Source organism: Geospiza fortis, unplaced genomic scaffold, assembly GCF_000277835.1.
Source record: "Geospiza fortis unplaced genomic scaffold, GeoFor_1.0 scaffold53, whole genome shotgun sequence".
NCBI lineage: Eukaryota > Metazoa > Chordata > Aves > Passeriformes > Thraupidae > Geospiza > Geospiza fortis.
In genome coordinates this window covers 2,649,016-2,670,459 of record NW_005054305.1, presented here as the reverse complement: position 1 = coordinate 2,670,459, position 21,444 = coordinate 2,649,016, and the positions used below count along the sequence as shown (strand labels likewise).

Genomic DNA, 21,444 nt, shown 5'->3' with positions numbered 1-21,444 from the left:
TGCTGTTAAAGATTAGCCAGAGTGTGTATAAAGTGCATACTCAGAAATTTGCAGACTTCAACTGCGTGTTTCTCAGTACAACTGGATATAATTTTGCATCCAGCCTTGGTTTGAGTGGAGTACTAGTCCAAAAGGATTCCAGAGGGTTCTTGCATAATTCTGTGCTTCCCAATATCTATAACTTTCCATCTTGGTATAGTCTAGATCCTCCTTTATTTCTGCTGATAAGAGAGAGTCCTCTGTGTTTTGCTGCAGTAAGGAACCAGCTGGCTTGAGCTGGCATTTTATTTGGTTAATTTTACTTCCTTCTGTTAAGGAGGGAAATGGCAGACTTTGTAACAAAAGGAAAGGAAATTTTTATAGCTGACCAAATTGTTTGCTTTGATTGTGTGGTTTTATTTTGATCCCACAGGACAGAGCATAAATACAACTTTTATGTGTCTTTCGCACATTACCAAGCAATGTTGAACAAGGTAGATTATTTTCATGCGCCTTTTTCCACACTTGGAGTACAAGTAGTAACACCATCAGACAAATGGGCCCATCTGGACTGGTCAGACCCAAAACTACTGGTGTGAACATTTTTTTAAACTGATCAAAATAACCTTTTTACCTGGCAGTTAATGCAGACTCCTCCACCTTCGTAATGCCCATGGATGTTTAAGCTTGCTCGATGCCGATCAACATCAGCATCATAGTAGCAATCAGTGGCATGTCCATGGCAATTGCAGGCTGAAAAAGTAATGTTCCAAGTCAGCTTTCTTTATAATGCTGGAATTTAGCAATCTCCAGCATTTACCTCCAGTAGAAGCGTAAAAGTAGATTAGATTTTTTTTTTTAATGTGTACATACACTCGGGCATGCTGGAGTATACCCCAATGCATGTCCTTACCTTTAAACAACTGGATTTTCATACCAGAAACACAGTACAATAATGTGGGCATGAAGAAAATGTGCAGCTAGTCTTACCAGAGAAGGCAACAGTTGTACCATCTCAAAACTATATACTTATGCATAAATGCACAACTAGGAAGCTCCAGGAGAATGGCCACAGCAGTTTTTTTTTAAATTATCAAAAATATACTCAAATGTTTATTTTGCCATGTCTCAAAAATACATCTGGACTGATGCTATGTGCACTAAAACTTTATTTAGAATTAACAATTATAGATAAGATACATTAAAATAAAAAGACCTACACCAAAGAACTCCCATATTCAGCTGTAGCTACAGATATACCAGCAAACTTGGCTATAATTCTGTGTAGAAACCAACCATAACAACAAACAAATAGAATAAACCAAAGGGCCAAAAATTCATTCAATGTCCTCTTTTTTTTTCTGATTTGATCTTCCTTCTTTGCTGGAGAGGCAAATGGGAATATTTTTGAAAGAATGCAGGTAGCAAACACAGGCTTCCCCAACCATCTGGGTGCTTGCAGCTGATCTTTTAATTACAGGAAGTTACTTTCCCAGGAAATTCCTGAAGTTATGACTTGATACAGCTATTACTTCATGTTTAGGGAAACCCTCCCTTCATCTGGACCAGGGGACACAATATTCTGGAAGACAATGAGTTACAGAAGCTAACAGCTTCCCTTCTTCAGGATGAGGGAAGCATATGGAAGGCAATCCTTCCAAACTCTATTCCAAGTTCCTGGCACAACTGGGAGCACAACTCAGGGACAACGGATTTTTTGAGTCTTGCTACATAATCATACAGACAAAAGAAGAGAAATTGGATCATTCTCTGCATTCTCTCTATGTCTTTTTATCTGAAGAGTTGTGGATAAGGAAGACTTTTCCTAGAAATTACCAACCACACAGCTGAGGAGGTGCCATCAGGCTCCCTTATGGTCTGTTGACAAGAACTGGACACGGTTCAAAAGTGGGTTCCCTAACTAGGATGTAATAGCCTATGAAGATCTTTGGTTTTTCTTACTCATAGAATTCTTCAAGAAAATAAAACATTACACAAATGAGATGCTGGCTCAAGATATTAAGTCAGAAAAGGAAAAAAGGAGAATATTATATATATATATATATATAAATGTATAATTACAATGTAAATAAAACCTCCCTTGCCTCTAGGGTCAAACCACCTGTGAGCTACAGCTCAGCTATGTCTTCTAACAGCAATGGGAAATTATTTGCTCTGATTACAGTAGCAGCACTTGCACTTACAGGGGAATAGAAACCCCTTCTACCTCATCAAGCACCTTTTCACCACTTTGGGCCATTTGCTGATCCATACATACTGGGAAGCTAACAGCAAAATGTTGGGCTGATCTCTCCAAGCTTCACCAACCTCTTTCAATCAGTTTCTCTCAGGGAACCTCAGGCTCCTGGAAAGTTGAATAAGGTTGTTTCAATTCCTTCACTACTGGCTGCCAGCTAAAGAGGCCTGCACCTGGCAAATGCTCTCAGCAAATCACCTCAAACTGCTAGGAGCAATCCATACTATAAAGGATTTTTTTTCAGAGCTAGTTAGAAACAAAGTGGTTTTGGCTCAGAATCTTGTAGGTGATCTTCTATACACTCATTCTTCAAAAACCATGACGTTATTTATGCTCTTTGTCTGTCTCTTTTTCTGGCAAAAAAATTTTCCTTTTAAAGAGGGGGACTTCAATGAGGTTTCAAATATTGTTCAAAAACTGTGTCCCAACATGCCTACCCTCCTATCAAACATTTTAATCACATAAAACCTCCTTCCCCCCTCCCAAGTCTTAGTACTGCAGTTTTAATTAAACAAGTCATCTCTTTATTCCTCAGAGTAATTATATAGGTACATCTCTGGCTTTCAAATAAGGTTCTCCTGTTGAAGAGTTTGTACCCACTGGCTAAGCTACTCTCAGGAAAGGCAGATGAGAAAAATAGATCAGGCCAGACACAAAGGAAATGGTTGTGCACAGAGACTGCAATGGTCTGCACCACCCCATCTGACTTCTACCTGGGGGATGCAAACACCCAGGTGTGACAGTACAAACCCATCACCAAAAGAGGGTCCATGCTGTCACTTTATTTAAGAATGAAACACAGGGAGAGTGGGAGAAAGGCAAATGAACGGGCTTCTCCAGCTTCACTACTCAGTCTGTAAGGTTAATGTCCTCCAAATGCCAAAACACAAGGATGGGAAGAGGTACCAGTGTGGAATCATCAGGATTCCCCACCACAAACACCTTTGAGCCACTGGCAAACAGCCAGAGAGGGGCAGCTCAAGCACTCATAACCAGTGGCAGCCTCGAGCAACCTCTCTGCAACCTGAACACCAAAAGGCCAGGTGATGGAAAGGAACATTCTGGAGCTGAACAAGGCACCTACAGTCCCTGCTCTGCCTAGAGACCCACAGCCTGTCAGCAGACAGTTATGATGGGGAGAAATGTTGACTCAATGCTCTGCAAAATGTCTACTTTTGTCATGTCATATTCTCACACAAATTATTACTTCCACTGTTTAATAAGAAAGAACATAAATAATATTCACTGAAGTTTTGATTCTTTATTCCTGTATGGAAAGCATTTTCTCTGTACAGAAAAAAAAATGCTAAAGCATGCTGGTAATGTTCCAGGAAGATGTGTTCTACAGCTAATTCCCACCCTCTTGTCAATATCTCTTTTCACCCACCATCTTTTTGGCTACTCACGTTCACATATATTTGTGCTCCCAGCTGTTGCAGGTTGCCACTGTTTCTGATTATATCCAGGACAGCAGTGATCACAAGTTTCCCCACAAGTGTTATGCTGACATTCACACTGAAACCTACAGAAATAAAAGCCTCTTAATAAAGCTGGGCTTAAAATTTATCTCTTAAATTTTTAAATAAAAAATAATTGGTTTATTCTTCATTTTACTGCAGCCCAAGACTTACATATAGTATGAAAAAGATAGGACATAAACCTCACATGTAGAGAAGTCAATCAGTAGACTAGAACATTTTGGAACTTTCCAAAAATTCTTCAAGATTGATTACTTTAATCATGTGATTATGAGTTTATTAGAACACATTACTTACAGAAAATGTTTATAATTGGTTTCCATAGACTAGATTATGAAATTATTGTAGATTATTAAATCAAGCTGATACACAGTAGTTTAGAATGTGTTTTAACTTCGTTCCAAGGCTCAAGCTTGTTGGCCTACAGTAATCAAAATATTTATCACCTTTAAATGCACGCCTTCATAATTTTTCCATTATGCTTTGTTTACAATAATATTATTGGTGTTTTTCATAAACCAAGATCATAACTTGATCCTTATGTTTAAGACAGTGCACACTATTCCCCAACAAAATATAAGAAGGTTTTTGATTCATTTAGCTGAATAGCCTACTTAATGGGCAGGGTCTAATTATGAGCTAGGTCTTACCATCCTGCATAGTAACTGAATACCAGCGGGAACAAAGGCCTTGTGACTCAGGAGGCCTTTTACAACATTCTTCTCTTATGTATGAAGTCTAGTAACACAAGGGCAATAGAACTTTCCAGTGTAATCATCCTATTTACATAGATTTCTCCCCTTCTTTACTTATTTTTCTGTAGCACAGACACATGGAATGGAGGCACCCATCTCCCCCCCTTATGCTTCATTAAAACACAACTGAAAATATTGCATCATTCTGATAAGTTTGTTTTAATGCCATTATGGATAAAAGCAAGAGCTGGTTTTAAAGCAGGTTCTTAAAATATGCTTGAGACAGGCTGATTATTCATAGTTACTTCCCTGCAGCAGGCAAGCCAAGAAGCCTGACCTAACTCCTTGTGAAATCAACACAGAAATCACAAACTTGACAGTGAAAGAGAATACTCCATTCATTCTGTTTTTATAGCAATGATCTAAAGCCATGGGATCTTGCATAAGCTCAGTTATAGCACTCAGTATCTCCACAAAGTTGGCTGACTTTGTGTTGTTATCTTATCATAAAACTTCCATATCTTCTCGGTGATTTCTCATGGGCATCTCCTCACAGCACTGACATCTTCTTCCTCACAGCCCAGCCAAAAAACTCCAGCCCCCTTCTCAACCAGCTCACCCCCTCTTTTATAGCACTCATCCTAATTGGACACAGCTGTGGCCTATTAAGAGCAGGCTTGTTCCTCATCTTTGGTAATTAGCACAGCTGCAACTCCTCAGGGGTGAGATTACCTTCTCCACTATCTCTACTCTCTTACGTTCTATCCTCCCACAATTTTGTTCCTGAGTTAGACTTCTAAGTCCTCATGTAAGAAGGTGCTATCAACTCATGTCTGATGATATCATCATCAGAAGGTGATGTTCAGCTTAAAGAACTACAGGTTTCTAACAAATTATTCAATCTGCCAAACTTGTATTTCAATTAAAATGAAAAACCTAATCTAAAAAAAACCCTAAAGATTTTCTATTATTATCTTTCACATACAATCACTCTTGACATGTTTTCTTGCCAATCATTAGCAGGTTCTTTTTTTTTTTTTTTGTTTAAATATAAAGAAAAAAATCCCTGTAAAACTACGTAATTCTGTAATAAGAAAAGGTCATTTGAAAGCACTCATGTATTGTTTTTCTCAGATAAATGTCAGGCTCCATTTACTTACTGGTATTGGTTTTCAGCACTCTTTGGATTACAGACTTCAGCATGGCCATGGCAAACACATCGACCACCAATACTGATGTCCTTTATACTGTAGTAATACTGTGGAACAAGCACAAGAAATATGTACAGATCTTTCCTTGCTTGTATTGTGTCAGAAATATCAACATCAGGTTTCCTAGATTTGGAAGGTCTCTACAACAGAAATTTTTACTCTCCTTTAGGAATTTAATAAAATACTTGAGGTTTCATTCATCTATCCTACAACCCATGGCGAGGATAACACCAGAAGTTCCTCACACTAAAGCTGTGCTGCTTGCCAAGTAAACTGCATTCTGCATTTACCTCTGCCTGTGAGCAATGTCTTAAAATTTACTTAAGGCAGCAAGGACATTTAATGGGAGTGCTGTCAAATAATTGGAATAGCCTTATTTTTTTCAGTGCAGACATTTGTGTGGTGCCTCACCCCAGGGTTTCCTCCAATTGTTACTGAATCTTCATTTTAAATGAAAAGGTTAAAAATAGCAATACAATATGAAGTCTGAAATCTCTGTGAGTATATGAATTTCTGTGTGGTGTTCCCTGTATTTCCTTATATTTACCCACTGAATGGGAGTGGAACTCTGGCCTTCAAGCTCTTGGATAGCCCAAAATGCACTGAAAACACCTAGGCATCTCAAAAGATTTGTGAAAAAAGAGTAACTTTCAAGTATGGCCTTTGATTTCTGCTCCTTCATAAACTCAAGTACTATTTTCTGAGACCTTTAGTGAATAAATATCAGAAAATAGTGCCAAATAAAGTTGAAGAGGTTTAGTTCCTCAGTTCTGCATAAGATAGTTTAGAATAATTTTGCTTTGGCTCTTTATAGCTCCCATGATGCACTCAGTTTCCTTCCATATTAAAAAGCAGGGAATGAAAATGGTCTGTTACAAAATCATTAATCATTACTGCCCCTCCATAAATCCATCCTGGCCCAGTTACCTTCTTGTCTCAAACAAACCTGGAGAAAAATATGGGGATTTCAAGGTGGGCCAATGCAAATCTCATTGTCAAGATGTTGCAAAGTTAAAACACTCAGACCATTTTTTGTCCCTAGCATACTGGGTATGATTGTTGGGTATTGACACCTCAGTGACAACAGCACTTACTCTGCGAGTTACAGTGGGGTCCCGCTGAGCTTTGGATATCAAGTGTCCAAGCAGAGTATTAGTTCTGAGAAAGCGGAGGCGGATGTTTGTTGCCTTTGTGAATTCTTGAAGACCAGGGGAATAAGTGAAGTTTTTTGCTCCTGGGCGGCCATTTACCAAAGATACTACAATCTGACAAAGAAATAAGCACACTCTTGTTAAATACATCAGCTCCAAGTGCCAAGAGCAGCATAAAGCAGAATCAACAAAAGAATCCAAAAACTTATTATTGTTTCTGAACATATTTGCAGTAACAATTAGGCATTTCATACTGAAGTCAGGATATTGGGAAAAATAGTGTTGTTGGCATTGGAGCCTCCTGTATTCTTATTATCCATATAACAAATGAGAAAAAAAAAAAAGTACCTCTATCTGTTTTGAAAACAGCAGGTATAGCATGCAAAAAGTACATTTTTAATAGGAAAAAACAATAGGAATAGTTGCAAGTAGTTGTTTGAACAATTGACAGTGTCAATGGAAGTTTACCCTGATTAAAAACATCAGATTTTGGCTCTTTCCCAAAGCACATTTATTTTTGGGTCAAGGCATAAACATTCCTGGAAAATATTATTGTTAGCAGGTCCAGTGCCTGCGAGCATATTAATGGTCTTCTAGAAGAAAGTACACAGTGTTGCTTTAGAAAATCCCCTCACATGAAAGCAGGTTTCTCTGACTTCCAAAACAAGGGATCCAATACTTTTTTATTTTTTAAAGAAACAGCTGCCAGCAGCTCTGCAATCATGAATCTGTATTGAATGAACAACCTATTTTGTATGTACAGGGCTCAGTAAAAGACTTGAATTTATTTATAACCATCCAGATAACAGATTTCTATTTTCAAATGGCTCCTGTATTCTGAAGCACGGAACAAGGGTATGATGATTGTTCCAACTGAAGCACAATTCCTTCAAGAAAAATCATAGAGCATGTAATATGGATTGGCACCAGCAGTGCTCTTCTTTGGAAATTATTCTTTACAATATCTGATCAGGAAAATTTTACAGATACTTAAACAAATAAATTCTATTTTAATATGAAACCCTAGATCCATCTGCTCAAAACTCTGAATAACTCTTGAGGAGTTCAGATCTGGATTCTAACAACATCAGGCATAAGAGCAGAATGCCAGGAGGAGCCATAAGCACATCCAGGAGTTTAACATTCATTCAAGTAATACAGGAATACAAGTCACAGTTCTGCCTGTCAAGGAACAATGGCTAAAATCAAAGAAATGTTTTCCAAATACTTTTATTATATTATAAACCTGTAGCTTTCATATATATATACATATATATATATAAACGGTTTTTAAAATTTTTTAATAGCTAGTATTTCTTGAATGATAAATATCTGTTTCAACAGCCTTCACTAACATGAGTAATTCTGGTGTAACAAGTATTGACATGCACATTGGAAGAACTAAGAAAATGCAGTCAACACCTTCAAATGCACATGGCTATAGTGAGGTACACAAATTATGACAAATATCAACACAGGTTTCCCTGAGCAGCTCCTACCCCCATAGGGAATGCTGAAAATTAGGAGGAGTCAGGTCATGCTCCCAAAATTTCACTGAGGTTTAGGTTATGGACTTACTGATGGAGATTCAAGCAGCCATAGCTAAAAACATTACTTCCAACAAACTTCTGAAACTAGTGATGTTTGCTTCCCACATCACACATGCTTTCCTGAAAGCACCTACCTCTCCATTTTCAAGAGGCAGAATGCGAGAGTACTCGGTGGTGCACAGGACATCGCTGTCCCTCCTCACAGGAAGATTTGCTTCCTTTCCAAAGCGCTCCAAGCAATCTGCTCTCGAATCTAGTCAAGCAAGAACAGAAATAATTTTATATAAAACAGGCCCTATTGTTCTAATTTAAATTAGCAGACAGGTATCCCCTGTGCTTTTAGGTAAATTCTCCCAATAAGAGAGTAATAACAGTGATTGTGTCACTCAGCACAGAGTACCAGACATTCCTCAAAACAATAATCTCTCTTCCTAAGCAATTCAGTGGTGCCTGACAAGACATGGCACAGTATTTCCTATATCACCACCAGAAAAAAAGCTATATAGCTACTCCAGGATTTTCCATTTGTATTTCACTTTGATTTTTGCAAGAAACTCCAGGGTCCCAAAGGATGAAGGACACCGAAGTTCTGACATTCCCAAAAAACAAGAGAAACAAAACAAATCAGAAATTTCTAAAAAAGTAAAAAATATTCATGTGCTGAGTTACACTTTCAAAATACCATACCCATACACTCCTACCACTAATTTATTGTGGCTAAATAAGAAAAGATAAACGTATTTAATATTCACTGTCTTCTCTGCAGGTGAAATCTTCAGCAAGCCCCACGGTTTGATTTTGCTGCTACTGAGGAAATTATTAAAGAAACCTGTCCCCAAAAAGCCAGTGACACGAGGATTGATACTTACAAGCAAAATATTGCCATGGAGTGTAAGTTTTTCCGAAGTCCACCGATCTTTCCAAGACCCAGAGATCTGGACGAGGAGAATTTGCAAACTTGATAAGGATATAGGCAACATGGAAGAGCTGGTGACAGAATATACATAGATCTTGTCAGGAGCTTTTTTTGAACTCTATAAAAGCACAGCAATAATAAAACTAATGCAAATAAACACTTTTTCTTTAGTGCACAGGGAGAAGGTTATTCTCTGCAGTTTCATTCCCACTAAAATCAGAGGCCAGATTCTCAGCTGGCTACTTCACCTGGCAACGTGCTCAAGAACATTAAGACATCTGCAAGAGGACTGTGTTAAATGCCATCTCTCACATTTCAGAACAGGTCTGTTGTGCAGCTGACTGATTGCTTGAGTGTGTTAAGGGTACAGTACTCAACCTGGAAAAGTTGTACTGCTCAACTAAGCTGCTTTTGCAGCACCCTGGGATATTTGTGATGCATTCCAAGCACATAATTGTGCTTGTAGCTAAGGCATATCAAAATCATGGAAGAGAAAGTGCAAATACCCTTTACACTGGTACCCATTACCATGGCTGATAATAATCCCAGCCACCCGCTCCCTCATGTTAACATTATTTCCAGATGAATTTGCTACTTGACAGACCTTCCAAGTAATGGAAGGAAGCCACCCCAGAGTTTGTGAGGATCAAATAGCACAGGAGAGACTTTTGTAACTGGTAGCTCATTTTGTAGCTGGTAGCTGTCTGAAACAGCTCAAAAAGCTCCATCAGCTCAAGGTTCCCAAGATCAAGAGTTTCATCTGGCTTCTTTAGGTGCTCATTGTGTATCACACAGAGGGCTCCCAAACACTAGAGAAGAAATGGGTCTTACAAGACAGAAAGTCTTACTGTAAGCGTCTTGGGATAGTCCACAGTCTATTTAAAAACCAGAACATCAACAAAAATTACCTTTACACAAAAAGCTAAACAGATTGATTCTAAAGGCCATTTAAAAATTAAACGATTACATGGATGGAGCTGTCAATAAAAGTGAACCAATACTGAGGTACACTCAATATTAAAGTGAAGCTGCACTGGAATTTCCCACTCAACAACCTCAACTGAGAATCATCTGCTGGCAGGAGATTCTCACTTTGATGGGGGAGACTGCAGTCAGCAGTTTGTCAAGTAACTGCTGCCAGAGCCCCCACATCAAATACACCCAAGCAGTTTATCTTTGCTCATACCTCATGAATGTCATAACCCTGAAGCTAATACTTTGCAAAGTTTATTAGACTCCAAACCACAAGTGCATACAAGCTCTCAACCATGAACTGGAAACAGCATCTTTTGGCATGCCTGGTCCATTCAGCTGTAAGCCAGGAACAATTCAATAGCTGTCACACCAACAGGGACCACCAAGAGGCAGATGCAAATGGCAAATAATGCAGTGAAACAGATACCTGGAAATACTTGTCCCTAACCAGCTCTGCACATGACAATCCCATGGTTACATGCAGCCTTCATGCTCACACATCTATTTCAGACATCAGCTTCTGAATACCTGTATACTGTATTCACAGTCTTCAAGGAGAAATGAGAGGAATTCAGGCACTTCATGGAGCATGTTCTCATGATAATAACTCAAATCTCAGAAGAAAAAAAGTGAAAATTTTCTGTTGTGCATTCATTTATGTAGTATGTACAACTACTTTCCAGGGCAAGCTCCTGTTCTACACACACACCAAGGCATCACTGCAGCAGGTATTGCACCTTGCAACCTATTTCAGAAACTTTTGCATGGCTGAATAATGCTGACTTAGATCAGTGCAGAGAGAACCAGGAGAAAAATAACCCAACTTTTCTGTTAGTGCTGAAATTTAACCTGCTATTTAACACAGCCTGAAAAGCACCAGCTTTATCTCCGGAGATATGAAATTAGCAAACAGACATTATCTCCATAGGAAAAATTACTTACTGGACAACACTGAGCACAGTAAGTGGCAGCCATTCTGTTGACAGAGCCATGGCAAAACCCAGACCTATGACTGCACAGGTGGAGTAATGCCCTCAAAATGCTAATGGAAAGTCTCATTTTAGCCATTGTCAGAAATAGGTGAATACTTTGGGGACAGTGGCAAGATTTGCTCTTACTGAGCTTCTGATACTCTTTGTCTGAGTAACTTCTGCTACTTCACTGTCAAGTTTCAGAGTAGAGATATTGGCCATACAGACATTACATGTTATCTGGTATGGCCACTCAGTACAAAGATTAGTATTATTCTAGGAAAGCATAATAGTTCTGAAACTCCTAAAAAAAAATGTGCTTCATGTTCTCACTTTTGGAAAGCTGAATCTCTCAAGGGGTTTTTGCCTGTTCAAACCAGATTTGCACTGGCAGGCAACATTAATATGTTGTCTTTCTTCCCCTACGTCTTAAGATCCTTGGGAGTCCCATTTGACATGCATGTTAGCAAGTGCTGATAACACTCTGTGTGTTGACTGATACAGATTTAACCAAGACAAATGGTTCAGAAAGCTCAAGAGGAAATAAAGGAAGCATACAGACAATGTCCTGCCTTTTCCAGGACTCCACTGCTTGTAGTCACATTGTGGATCATTTACAAGTGACCTTACACCTACTCTTCAAAATGTGTATTGTATCAGGAGCTCTGCAAGTCAGCCAATGCTTAAAGAAATGCCACCCAGCACCACTCCTTGCATATTTCCATGCAAATAACAAATGGAAGGAAAAAAAGAAGTATGGCAACTTCACAGTTCTATTGTACATGAAAACCTTGTATTTGCATGACACTCTCCTTTCATCTCTGAGTTTGAAACATTGCTCAGGTCTGTACAGGCACACTCAGAAAGGGAAAAGGGACAGGTCTGATAAAAATTAAATTAGTGTCAGTTAATGACGACATATCACCAAAACACAGTCACCATGCCTATCATCTGTCCTGCTTCTGACTTCACATGAGTGCCTATGATCTGGTTTTGGCCTGGATCAAGGATGTAGAAGGGCACCTCAACATCTAAACTTCCACTAAGATTAAATGCTGGCCAAGATGATGGATGATCTCTCTCCAGATCTGATAAGAGAAGAAAAATAATCCTTGGCTTAGCAAATAAATCCCATCTGAAGATAAAAGAGTAACCTTGCTGACATAAGACCTAGAAAAGCAACCATTAAAACCAATTTTAATCACATATTCTAAGCTGGCATTTCAATACTTTAAATCTTGATCCTGGACCTAGGACCTACCCTGAGAAAAAGGCAGACTAAACTCAAAGCAATGTTTTCCTTCAGCCATTTAGTTCTGAGAAAAAAAGAAAGTGCCTTAATTGTTGAAAAAATGTTTATTTGGTTGCTTTTAAGCCAAATTTGTTTCATAAAAAACAACAATCTCTCAAAATTAATATTAAAACTGTAACTCAGCATTTTGGTATAATTATATAATAGTAAAAAAAAATTCACAAAAATCCCAGAAATATGACTTAATCAAAATTCTGACCATTTTCTTATATGAATAAAGAACTGAATTTAAAAGTGGAAACAGCATTTTATTTCCAGTAATGAAAACAATGCACTCTGGAAATGCATGTTTAAAAGAGGATGTATTATTGTAAGACTCAAACATCATATCCTGCTGTAATCCAGCACCATAGGTCAAACCTGATAGATTATCAACAGCCGGAATTTAATCAATTCCACATTGATGTGACCTTTTTCCTGTTCAATCAGTTTGTTCAGATTAAAAATGTTGTAGCAGCCAGTGGCCTTAAAGAATCACAAAAGCCCACCAAAAGTTTTTTAAAATCATCAAGTAGGATGAACAAAATGCCCTCTTCCTCTGAGAATGAAAATTAAAATTCAGGATTATGCATCAACAATATTACATTATAAAGAGAGAGATTTCTATAAAAGCTCTTTCAGGTGACCTTCAGATGATATTAAAAGAGGTCATTTAAACTGATTGAGAGCTACACGGTACTATTATTGTTAATGCTACAACATTCATGATCTCTAACAGCATGTACACTACTTATTATAAACCAACAGAAAGAAAGCTTCCTGTTACCCATTGCATTTTCAAGAGAATGCTAAAATTCTCAATAATATTAGTTTAAAATGTTTTCTCTATTCTCTCCTTAAAAGTTTAAACAACTCTTTACATAGAGAAATTTCCAAGATCTTTTTAAATCCTAGAAAGCATTAAAAATGGATAAAAGTTAGATATGAATATATAAAAGTATAGCACATTTTCCTCCATTCCTGACTCCATAAACTCAAACCAGAATATTAAAACACTGAAATGACTTGTTAGATGAGTGCTGCACATAAACTAGCAAAAAAGAAAAAAAACCACACTATGTTCCAAACAATAATGATGTTGTGCGTGTTGCTTCTGTAGGAAAAGATTGTTCTTCCTTTCTAGCTCATGAAGAATAAAAAGTCCTGGAATGTGGCAGTAGCAAGAATCCAACTAAATCCAGGTAGACCATCTATCTGAGGCATTGTGTAGATCTTTAGATGCATTCAAAAAGATACCACAGCAATCTTTCTTCATTTAATTTGAATCTATTTCCAGCAGGGTAAAATTTCCTCAGACTGTTATTGGCAGATACAGCTGCACCACCAAAACTTCCCTCAGCACGGTTTGGTTGTCATTGCAGGTTTCTTTCATTATCTTGAATAATGTGGTTGATGTTGCAGATTGCTCAAAAGAGACAAAAATCCAATATGACTCAGTACAAAAATTAAACTTTTCAAAGGGAGGCTGATGCAGGAGAGGGATTCAAGGAGTGTGAACTGTGCTCAGCACCTGCTCCAGAACACACCTTAGTGCCACTGACTGCATAGGGTTGGTGTGTGCATGCCCACTGGTTTCCTGGTGTAATGAAGCCAAAAGCATTGTTTCCTCTCAGAGACCAAGCCACAAAAGCATCAATCTGCTCAAATGAAATAAATATCCTGCAAACTCTGGCTAAAATTAAAGGCTTTGATTTCTTGATGCTGCAAAGAGGGAAGCAGTCCTTTCATTCAAACATCTCAGTAGGACTTGAGGCACCCTGGCAGATCCAGGTACTGTATAAAACACTCCTGACAGTCAGTATTTGTCAATTCTCAACCATGTATTTTGTAACATGGAGGGTAATACAAAAAAATGCCAACTAGAGAGAGGTGAGCCAGCATTTCTGGAGTTGCCAGCTACTCCCTGGGTATGTGGAAAAATACCTGTAGCAGAGGTGCAGAGAAAATCGTGTGTGGGTAGCACTCGAGAGGCATCAGACCTCCTGAGTGTGTTCCATCCAGCTTAACTGAGTGCACATGTACACAGCAATGGCTACACTGCACAAACAGTGACAGTGCCTGCAGAGGTTCCCACTGCACAGCATGCTGAAGCCATTCCTTGCAGTCCAGCTTCCTAGTCTGGGGTGCAGAAGCCAGGAATAAGCACAGGATTTCCAATGTTGTTCAGTTATCCCCGGCCATGCTGCATTCACATCATGTTTTCCTTTAACCAGCCACTGATGCTAAAAAATGTCTTTAGTTAGGTAAGTCAGTGCCTCTAAAAAGGCCTCACAGACACATCTGGAGATCTTTGTTCTGACCCAGTTGATGGCAGGACCCGAAGGGAGAAGCTCTCCCTATATAGCATAGGCTCTAGAAGGAAGAACTGCATCCAGAGACAAAATGATAGTCCTTTCTCCACATTCAACCAGTCTTTGGTCTTTTTGCCAAGGCTGCAGGCTGCTACATCAATGAGTCTCAGTTGTTTTCCTGAAATTTTTCATGCAGCCACTTTTCCATTAGGATTTGGACAAAGACCAACTCAATGCTTATAATTATTTCTTACATATGGCCTATTTCTTCACAGAACACTGAAGCTATTGATATGCAAAAGGATTTGTTGTATGATTTAGCCCTCAGTTGACCAGAAGAAAAATGTCTCCTTATGAGGGCTGCAGTCAAAAGTAGAAGGAACACAGTAGGACTGTCAACATTGGGAAGAAACCCAGCAAAGTGCAAAGGATTAGAGGCAACCAGCAGAGGTTCTGCTTTTACTACACTGGGTTAAAACTGAGGTATTTAGAACAACATATCACAAAATGAAAGTTACATGTAAGAATGAGCATGGAAAGGAAGAAGGGGGAAGTAGAAGTACAGACATGAAGGGAGGGAAGTGAGATCAGTGAGTGGGAACCAAGACCTTCCTAAAGGGATGCTGAAGAAGAGCCAAAGGAAGACAGAGTCAGAAAAGGAAAGGAGAACAAGACTTGTGAGGTTTTCTCCTTTTCTCAGAATAATATCAAATTAGTATCAGAAATGCATTTGAAAACCAATGACGTGCAACTAATGCAAACACAAGGAAAAATGCTGAGCCATTGAAAAGGTCTTTAATTAAAGCTTTAAAAAACCACAACACCTTAACTACAACTTATAGGAAAACATACGAGCAAGAAAGAATGTATTTTAAGGTATTTCCCTTATTAAGGCCAGTAGCTCAACTCTGAATGAGTCACTTGTGGTGAGACCTAGGAATAAACTAAACATGTGTTACATGATCCAGCTTTAGGATGATTCTATCAGACAGATGTTACTTCATCAGATGAAGTTGTGTTACTCTGGAGTTCACAGCTAGATGCACCTTCCTGTGGTATGAGCCAAAAATCACAACTAACTTCAAAGCATACTGTTCTGCAGCACAATCCCAAATCAGCTCCCTGCACAAACTGAAATACTCAGAACCAGAGTTCTCTAATACAAAGGAACCCTTCTGTGTGGTTAGCATCCCCATTTTTGGGTACTGTAGGGACAGTACTGCACCTTCCCCAGGCTTACAAGTCCCTTTTCTCCCCAGTGTAACCAGAACAGCAGAGGAGGGCTTGGTGCTGCTGTAGATTCAGAGCTGTGGACGGGTTCCAGAGGAAGGGATTTGTGTCACTGAGGCACAGCCCTGTAGCACTGCTGAAGCTTTGTGCAGTGGCTCTCATGCCCTAATCTGTAGGACTTTCCAGTGTTATTATAGAAGTTATGCAACTTCAGGCTAGAGTGGGGTCTGATTTCAGGGTCAGCAACAATACAAAGTATTCAAAAGCCAAGCACAATGAGTGCAATGACTATTTTTGGGAGTCCAGTTCAGTGCAGTCTATGATAAATCTCCCACCACCTTGAGAATTTCTCCCTACAGACTAAGCGGGCACAGGACACCGTATTTTACAGAATGACACTTAAATTAATTGTAACTTCAGAAACATTTTAAATTACCACGTCAGTCTTTTGTAAGTTAAGAACAATTGGTTTTAGTTCTCAACAATTTAGCCAAAGCTGAATAATATTCCAAGCAACAAATATTGTTTGTAAATCAAAGAACTGTTTCCAAAGATAAAAGTTAGCCCTCTACCATATAAAAGCAACTCAGAAGATGCGCCAAACTGTGACGCTATTTACAAAATGTTTATATGCTTTAACTGGTAGAAAACATAAAAGCATAAAGTCCTCCACAGGCCACACCACTTAGCTTAAATTTATGGTTGAGTTGCCCTCCCTCCCTAATAAAAGTACTAATTTGGACATTGCATTCCACTGTGTACTTTTAATTTACAACAGTGACTAATAATATCGCTACATCAAAACTATTCAACATATTAGTGCTCAAAATTCCACTGAGTCTGAGTCTTTCAGCACTATATTATTGCAAAAATGCACAGCAAAAATAAAAGAATTACACATAACTAAAAGCAACAATAAAATATATGGGCTATACTTGTTTGAACTACTTTTGTAGTTGGACATTTCTTTTTCATCATACGCTATCACACTATCCTGAACTTTCATTTCTTCTGAAGAGAGAGTTCAGAAAAATACCTGGGGCAGTGTTACTGTAATATCTGCAGAGCATTAAGCAAGCCAAAGATGAGGACACACCTGCTGAAATTAGGCAATCCAGAGAGTCAGGGGAAGGGCAATGAAATTCAGTCAGACATACTGGATTCAGAAGTTTAAAAGCAGTTAAAAACTACATTGGGAAAAACATAACCAATTAGAGGAATAACTGAGATTTCATTTGATCCAAATATTTCAAACAAGTCAGGAATAGCCACAGTGTAAGCAGGTATGTTAACAGAAAGGAGAGAGTGCCTCAGGGATCAACATTATAATTGTTATTCGGAAGGATGGTGATTGATTAGAAATGTAACTACAGTACAGAAAGCCAGAAAGGGAAGTAAAGCAGGGAGCTTGCTTCAGGTTTTTGCTTTTTCTCATATTATGAAGTACAGCAAAATGAGCATTCTTCTTGCAAACAGATTTAACAGCCTGAAGGCATTTTGACTTTCAAAATCATCCAAGCCCTTGTGAAAGAGAAGCAGCACCAGGTGGGTGTTCTGTTCCAACTTCACTGTAGTGAGCACTAAAACTTCCATCATGGTGCAGCTATTCAATTTAATATTGTCGTGAGACCATGGTAGGAGGATCCATTGGGACTCTGCTCTCAATCATAAAGATATAATGGCAGGAATGCAGAAATTAAAAGCTTTTGACTTAGCACCATGCCCTGCTTCCTCTAATTGTGGATGCTTGATGACCAGCTTACACTCAGTCATTGCTTCCCTGCACGCGTTTGTACATGTTTGTCATGCCATGTTCTGGGCACCAAAAAACTTTTCCATTTTTTGTTTGCCAAAAAAAGAAACTTGTATTAAAAAGAAACAAAAAAAAACCAAAACAAAACAAAAAACAAAACAAACCAAACAAACAAACAAAAACCAAACAAAAAGGACAAATAATTAGTGAGAAAAACTATATCCCTGTTATCTTTTCTGTTCTGTATTTAGACACACATCTAACTTTAAGATTTGTTTTTCCTTAAAACCCAAAACCTTCATCTCAGCTCAGTTGAGGGGGAATTGCACTCTGAAAATTTGTCTCTGTCAATTACTAAGAAAGTCTGCATCATTAAGACACACCAAACTCTTAATTTTTAGGACCAGGAAATAAGGTAAGGTGAATTGGGGTCTCAGTGCTTATCTGTTCACTTTTGTAGACTTTGTGACAGTACTTAATGTTCTTCATTATTAGTTGTATTGTGTGCTACTGGATAAATTTGGGAGTGAAAATACTAAGCAAAATGTCAAAAGTGAATCTCAAGTTTAAACAAATCCTACAGTTAAGGTTAACTGGATGAAAGCAGTTAAATGATGAAAATCTGTTAAATGGGGAAAAAATTTCATATGAATCTTACCAAACCCTCATCCATTCACCAGCTAAAATGATTCATTCCTGATCACAGGACATGGAGTAGCTTTCACTTCTGCCTTTGATTACCTTCATTTCCAAGAAAGGGGATTCAGAGTCATCTTTCCAAGTAGTACCAGAGTAATGAGAAACACACAACCTCACTCTAAGAAATCCTTTAACAACTACAGCAATCTTAGCACTTAGCTGCTGGTGTCCAAGGAATCCCAAGAAAAGAGGACACTTAGCTCATATCCCTCCTCTCAAGGAAAGAAGTTTCTCAGAACTTTAATCAGCACATAAAAAGTAAGGTGTCTGTCAGTAGGTCCTCCAAGGAAGGTAAAAAGTGCACAGCAGGAAAAGAAGCTTAGTATGGCCTTTCTGCACTGCAGCTCTACTGGATACAGAAACACTGAGGATATCTGACTGAGGATATCCTCAAAATGAGAACCATTCCACCCGTGGGAGGAATAAGAATATTAGAACACCATGTAACACAAGATGTAAAATAAGTTGCACCTGAATCCCCAGCAAAATGGCAGCTAAGTCTCACAGAGAAATACCCTCTTAGTTATCTCCCACCTTGCTGTCAACTAAACTGAAAGTCTACTCAAAAAATCCTGTCCTGTATAATCAGTCAATAAACAATTACTGCAGTCCCAAATACATATGCATGTGGATACATATATTTTGCAGGCCCACACATATATTTATAAGCATGTGTTTTCACGTTGTGTGAACTTGCTTCACGGTGTAACTAACTTCACTGGATCAACACCCAGTCATGGCACTTGAGAATCCATCTCCGTGGCTGAAAAAACAGACACAGAGGCTTCACTCTTAGCTACTTGCCTATTGCTTGCAGGGGAAATATGGGTGTTCTTGTTACTGTCTCATTACTAATTCATATTACACTGGTTTTGCTGTCCCTTCTCTTTTAGACCACCTTATCAGTATTCTTCTGTCTATCTTGAAGATCTTGCTGGATGACAGAGAAACCAGAAGGACCCCTGAGGCAAAAGCAGATTCCAAACATTATTCTCAAAATGCATGCATGCACCGAGATCATGAAGCCTCCCTCTCTTAAGCTCATGGAAAAGGAATATTAAACAGAAGGTAGAGTTTGAGTTTCAACTGAGAGGTCCCCCCATGCCACTTCAAATTAATGAGTTACAGTGTCTGTGCAAGAAAGTACACCACCACTATATCTGTATGATCCCAGTGGCAAGAACCTCCATCATCAAAATTCCTAAAGGAAAGCAATCACTTCGTACAGAATACAGTCAACTTGGTAAAATAATACAGAACATAAACCAGACGAAAGAGCTGGAAGTGAATGTCAGGAAGTAAAAATCACCAGCTCTATCATCTCTCCCAACTGCAAAGCATATGCACAAGTGCAAGAAATGATCATACCTCACCCCATAGCTCAGGCACTCACCTGCCCCAGATCTAAGGTGACATTGACTTCGTTGTACTTCAAGCCCATGGAAAGAGGGGGACTTTGCCACCAGCTCTCAGTGCCATCAATGGCATTGGTTATTGGGTGAGCTTTGCTGGGATCAGCAGCATTGCAGTAATCACAAAACTGGCCCTGAAACACAATCAATCAAAAACATGGTCTCAGACAAGATCTTACACTTTGATAACACATGGTTGTTAATGGAGATTCTGAACTAGGGTGTTGACTAAAAACATGGGTAAATTTTGTTCCTTTATATACCATAATTTTTAATGTATAAATTATTCTGCTGGTAATTAAATTACACACTGAAACACATTAACTTTTATGTTACAAACTAAAGCTTCAGAAATCTCAATAAGGGAATTACAGTAAATCTTTATTAACTTATTGACATTTTGATGAAATTACCTATATTACTCCTACAGTGGTATCTGCAGGAAATCTGCCGAAAATTAGTGAAATAAAGATTCTTAGAACTGGATTAAGAACAACAAACAAATTATCCTCAATTCATCTAAAACACCATGAACACATATGCACATTGCCTGGTATAAATAAAACTGTAACAAAAAAAGCTCTGTTACTTGGCTATAAGTTTGGTGTTAGAATTTTATAACACTGTTTTCATTTTTTTTATGCCATTAAAATACATTCTGAATCCGAGTTTTCTAAACAATATGTACTGGTGGAAAATGCAACAGACTGTTCCCTTTAAAGAATGCCACTGTACCTTCATTTCAAGAAGTTACTGCTGAATTTCCAGTCCACAACTAAAGCCACAATCCAGAGATGCCCTTTGAGAGTCTCTTAAGCTCTCTGTACAATAATGATGAATCAACTTCAGGAAACTTAATTGTCTTTTGCATGTCTTGGCTCACCCCACCAGCTATTTTTATTTCCAAGAAAACGCATTTTACAGTCTACTAAAATTAGTGCTGAACTGCTGAAATTAGTTATTAAGGGACCTTTTTAGTGTCCCATTCACTTCTTATTCCAACACTAGGTGGAGATAATCAGTGAAAACGCTAAACTCTGCCAGCTACAGATCTTTGTAGAAAAATAACATTTTCATTGAATGGCAGTACACCCCCCATGGCTACTTCAGTAGGACAGCTGCTTAATCCATCAGTCTGTGAGTTGCTGACACTGTGTTGGACTCCTGTTCAAAATAAAGGGAATGGGCCAAATGTTACCTTGTCAACTAAGCACATGCTACCATCAAAAGCATGTGACAAATCTTTTGTTGCTTCCATAATCTGCACTGCTGGGCATGAAGCACATTCCTACCTTTTAAGAATTAACAGACTCCTATATAAGTGCCATTGTTTTGTTTGTCACTGCTGTCAGACTAACCAGTGTAAAGTAACTGGAGCAATCATACTTGTCCCCTTTTTACAGAGATGTAACAAAAGAGCTCTCACACTCTTGCTAGGTACAGTCTTGCAAGCTTGGTGAGTTTAAGACGTTTAGCAGAATTTATTTAACATCTACTATATTTAGATTAGAAAATACTTCATCAATCACATGTGATACGAATAGACCATCCTGTGCCTTTCAAA

The 21,444-nt window shown here is 38.5% G+C and overlaps 1 protein-coding gene across 1 annotated transcript in view; it reads right to left on the bottom strand.

The window, feature by feature from the left end:
- Nucleotides 1–21,096, bottom strand: part of LAMA3 (laminin subunit alpha 3) — a 100,984-nt gene extending 79,888 nt beyond the window's left edge. The window contains exons 1-8 of the mRNA XM_031066606.1: nt 21,079–21,096; nt 19,862–20,014; nt 9,191–9,308; nt 8,456–8,574; nt 6,715–6,885; nt 5,570–5,667; nt 3,643–3,758; nt 614–732 (exon numbers count right to left, since the gene is read on the bottom strand). Coding sequence (XP_030922466.1) covers nt 614–732; nt 3,643–3,758; nt 5,570–5,667; nt 6,715–6,885; nt 8,456–8,574; nt 9,191–9,308; nt 19,862–20,014; nt 21,079–21,096 — 912 coding nt within the window. The remainder of the gene's footprint in view (nt 1–613; nt 733–3,642; nt 3,759–5,569; nt 5,668–6,714; nt 6,886–8,455; nt 8,575–9,190; nt 9,309–19,861; nt 20,015–21,078) is intronic.
- Nucleotides 21,097–21,444: the final 348 nt, after the last annotated feature.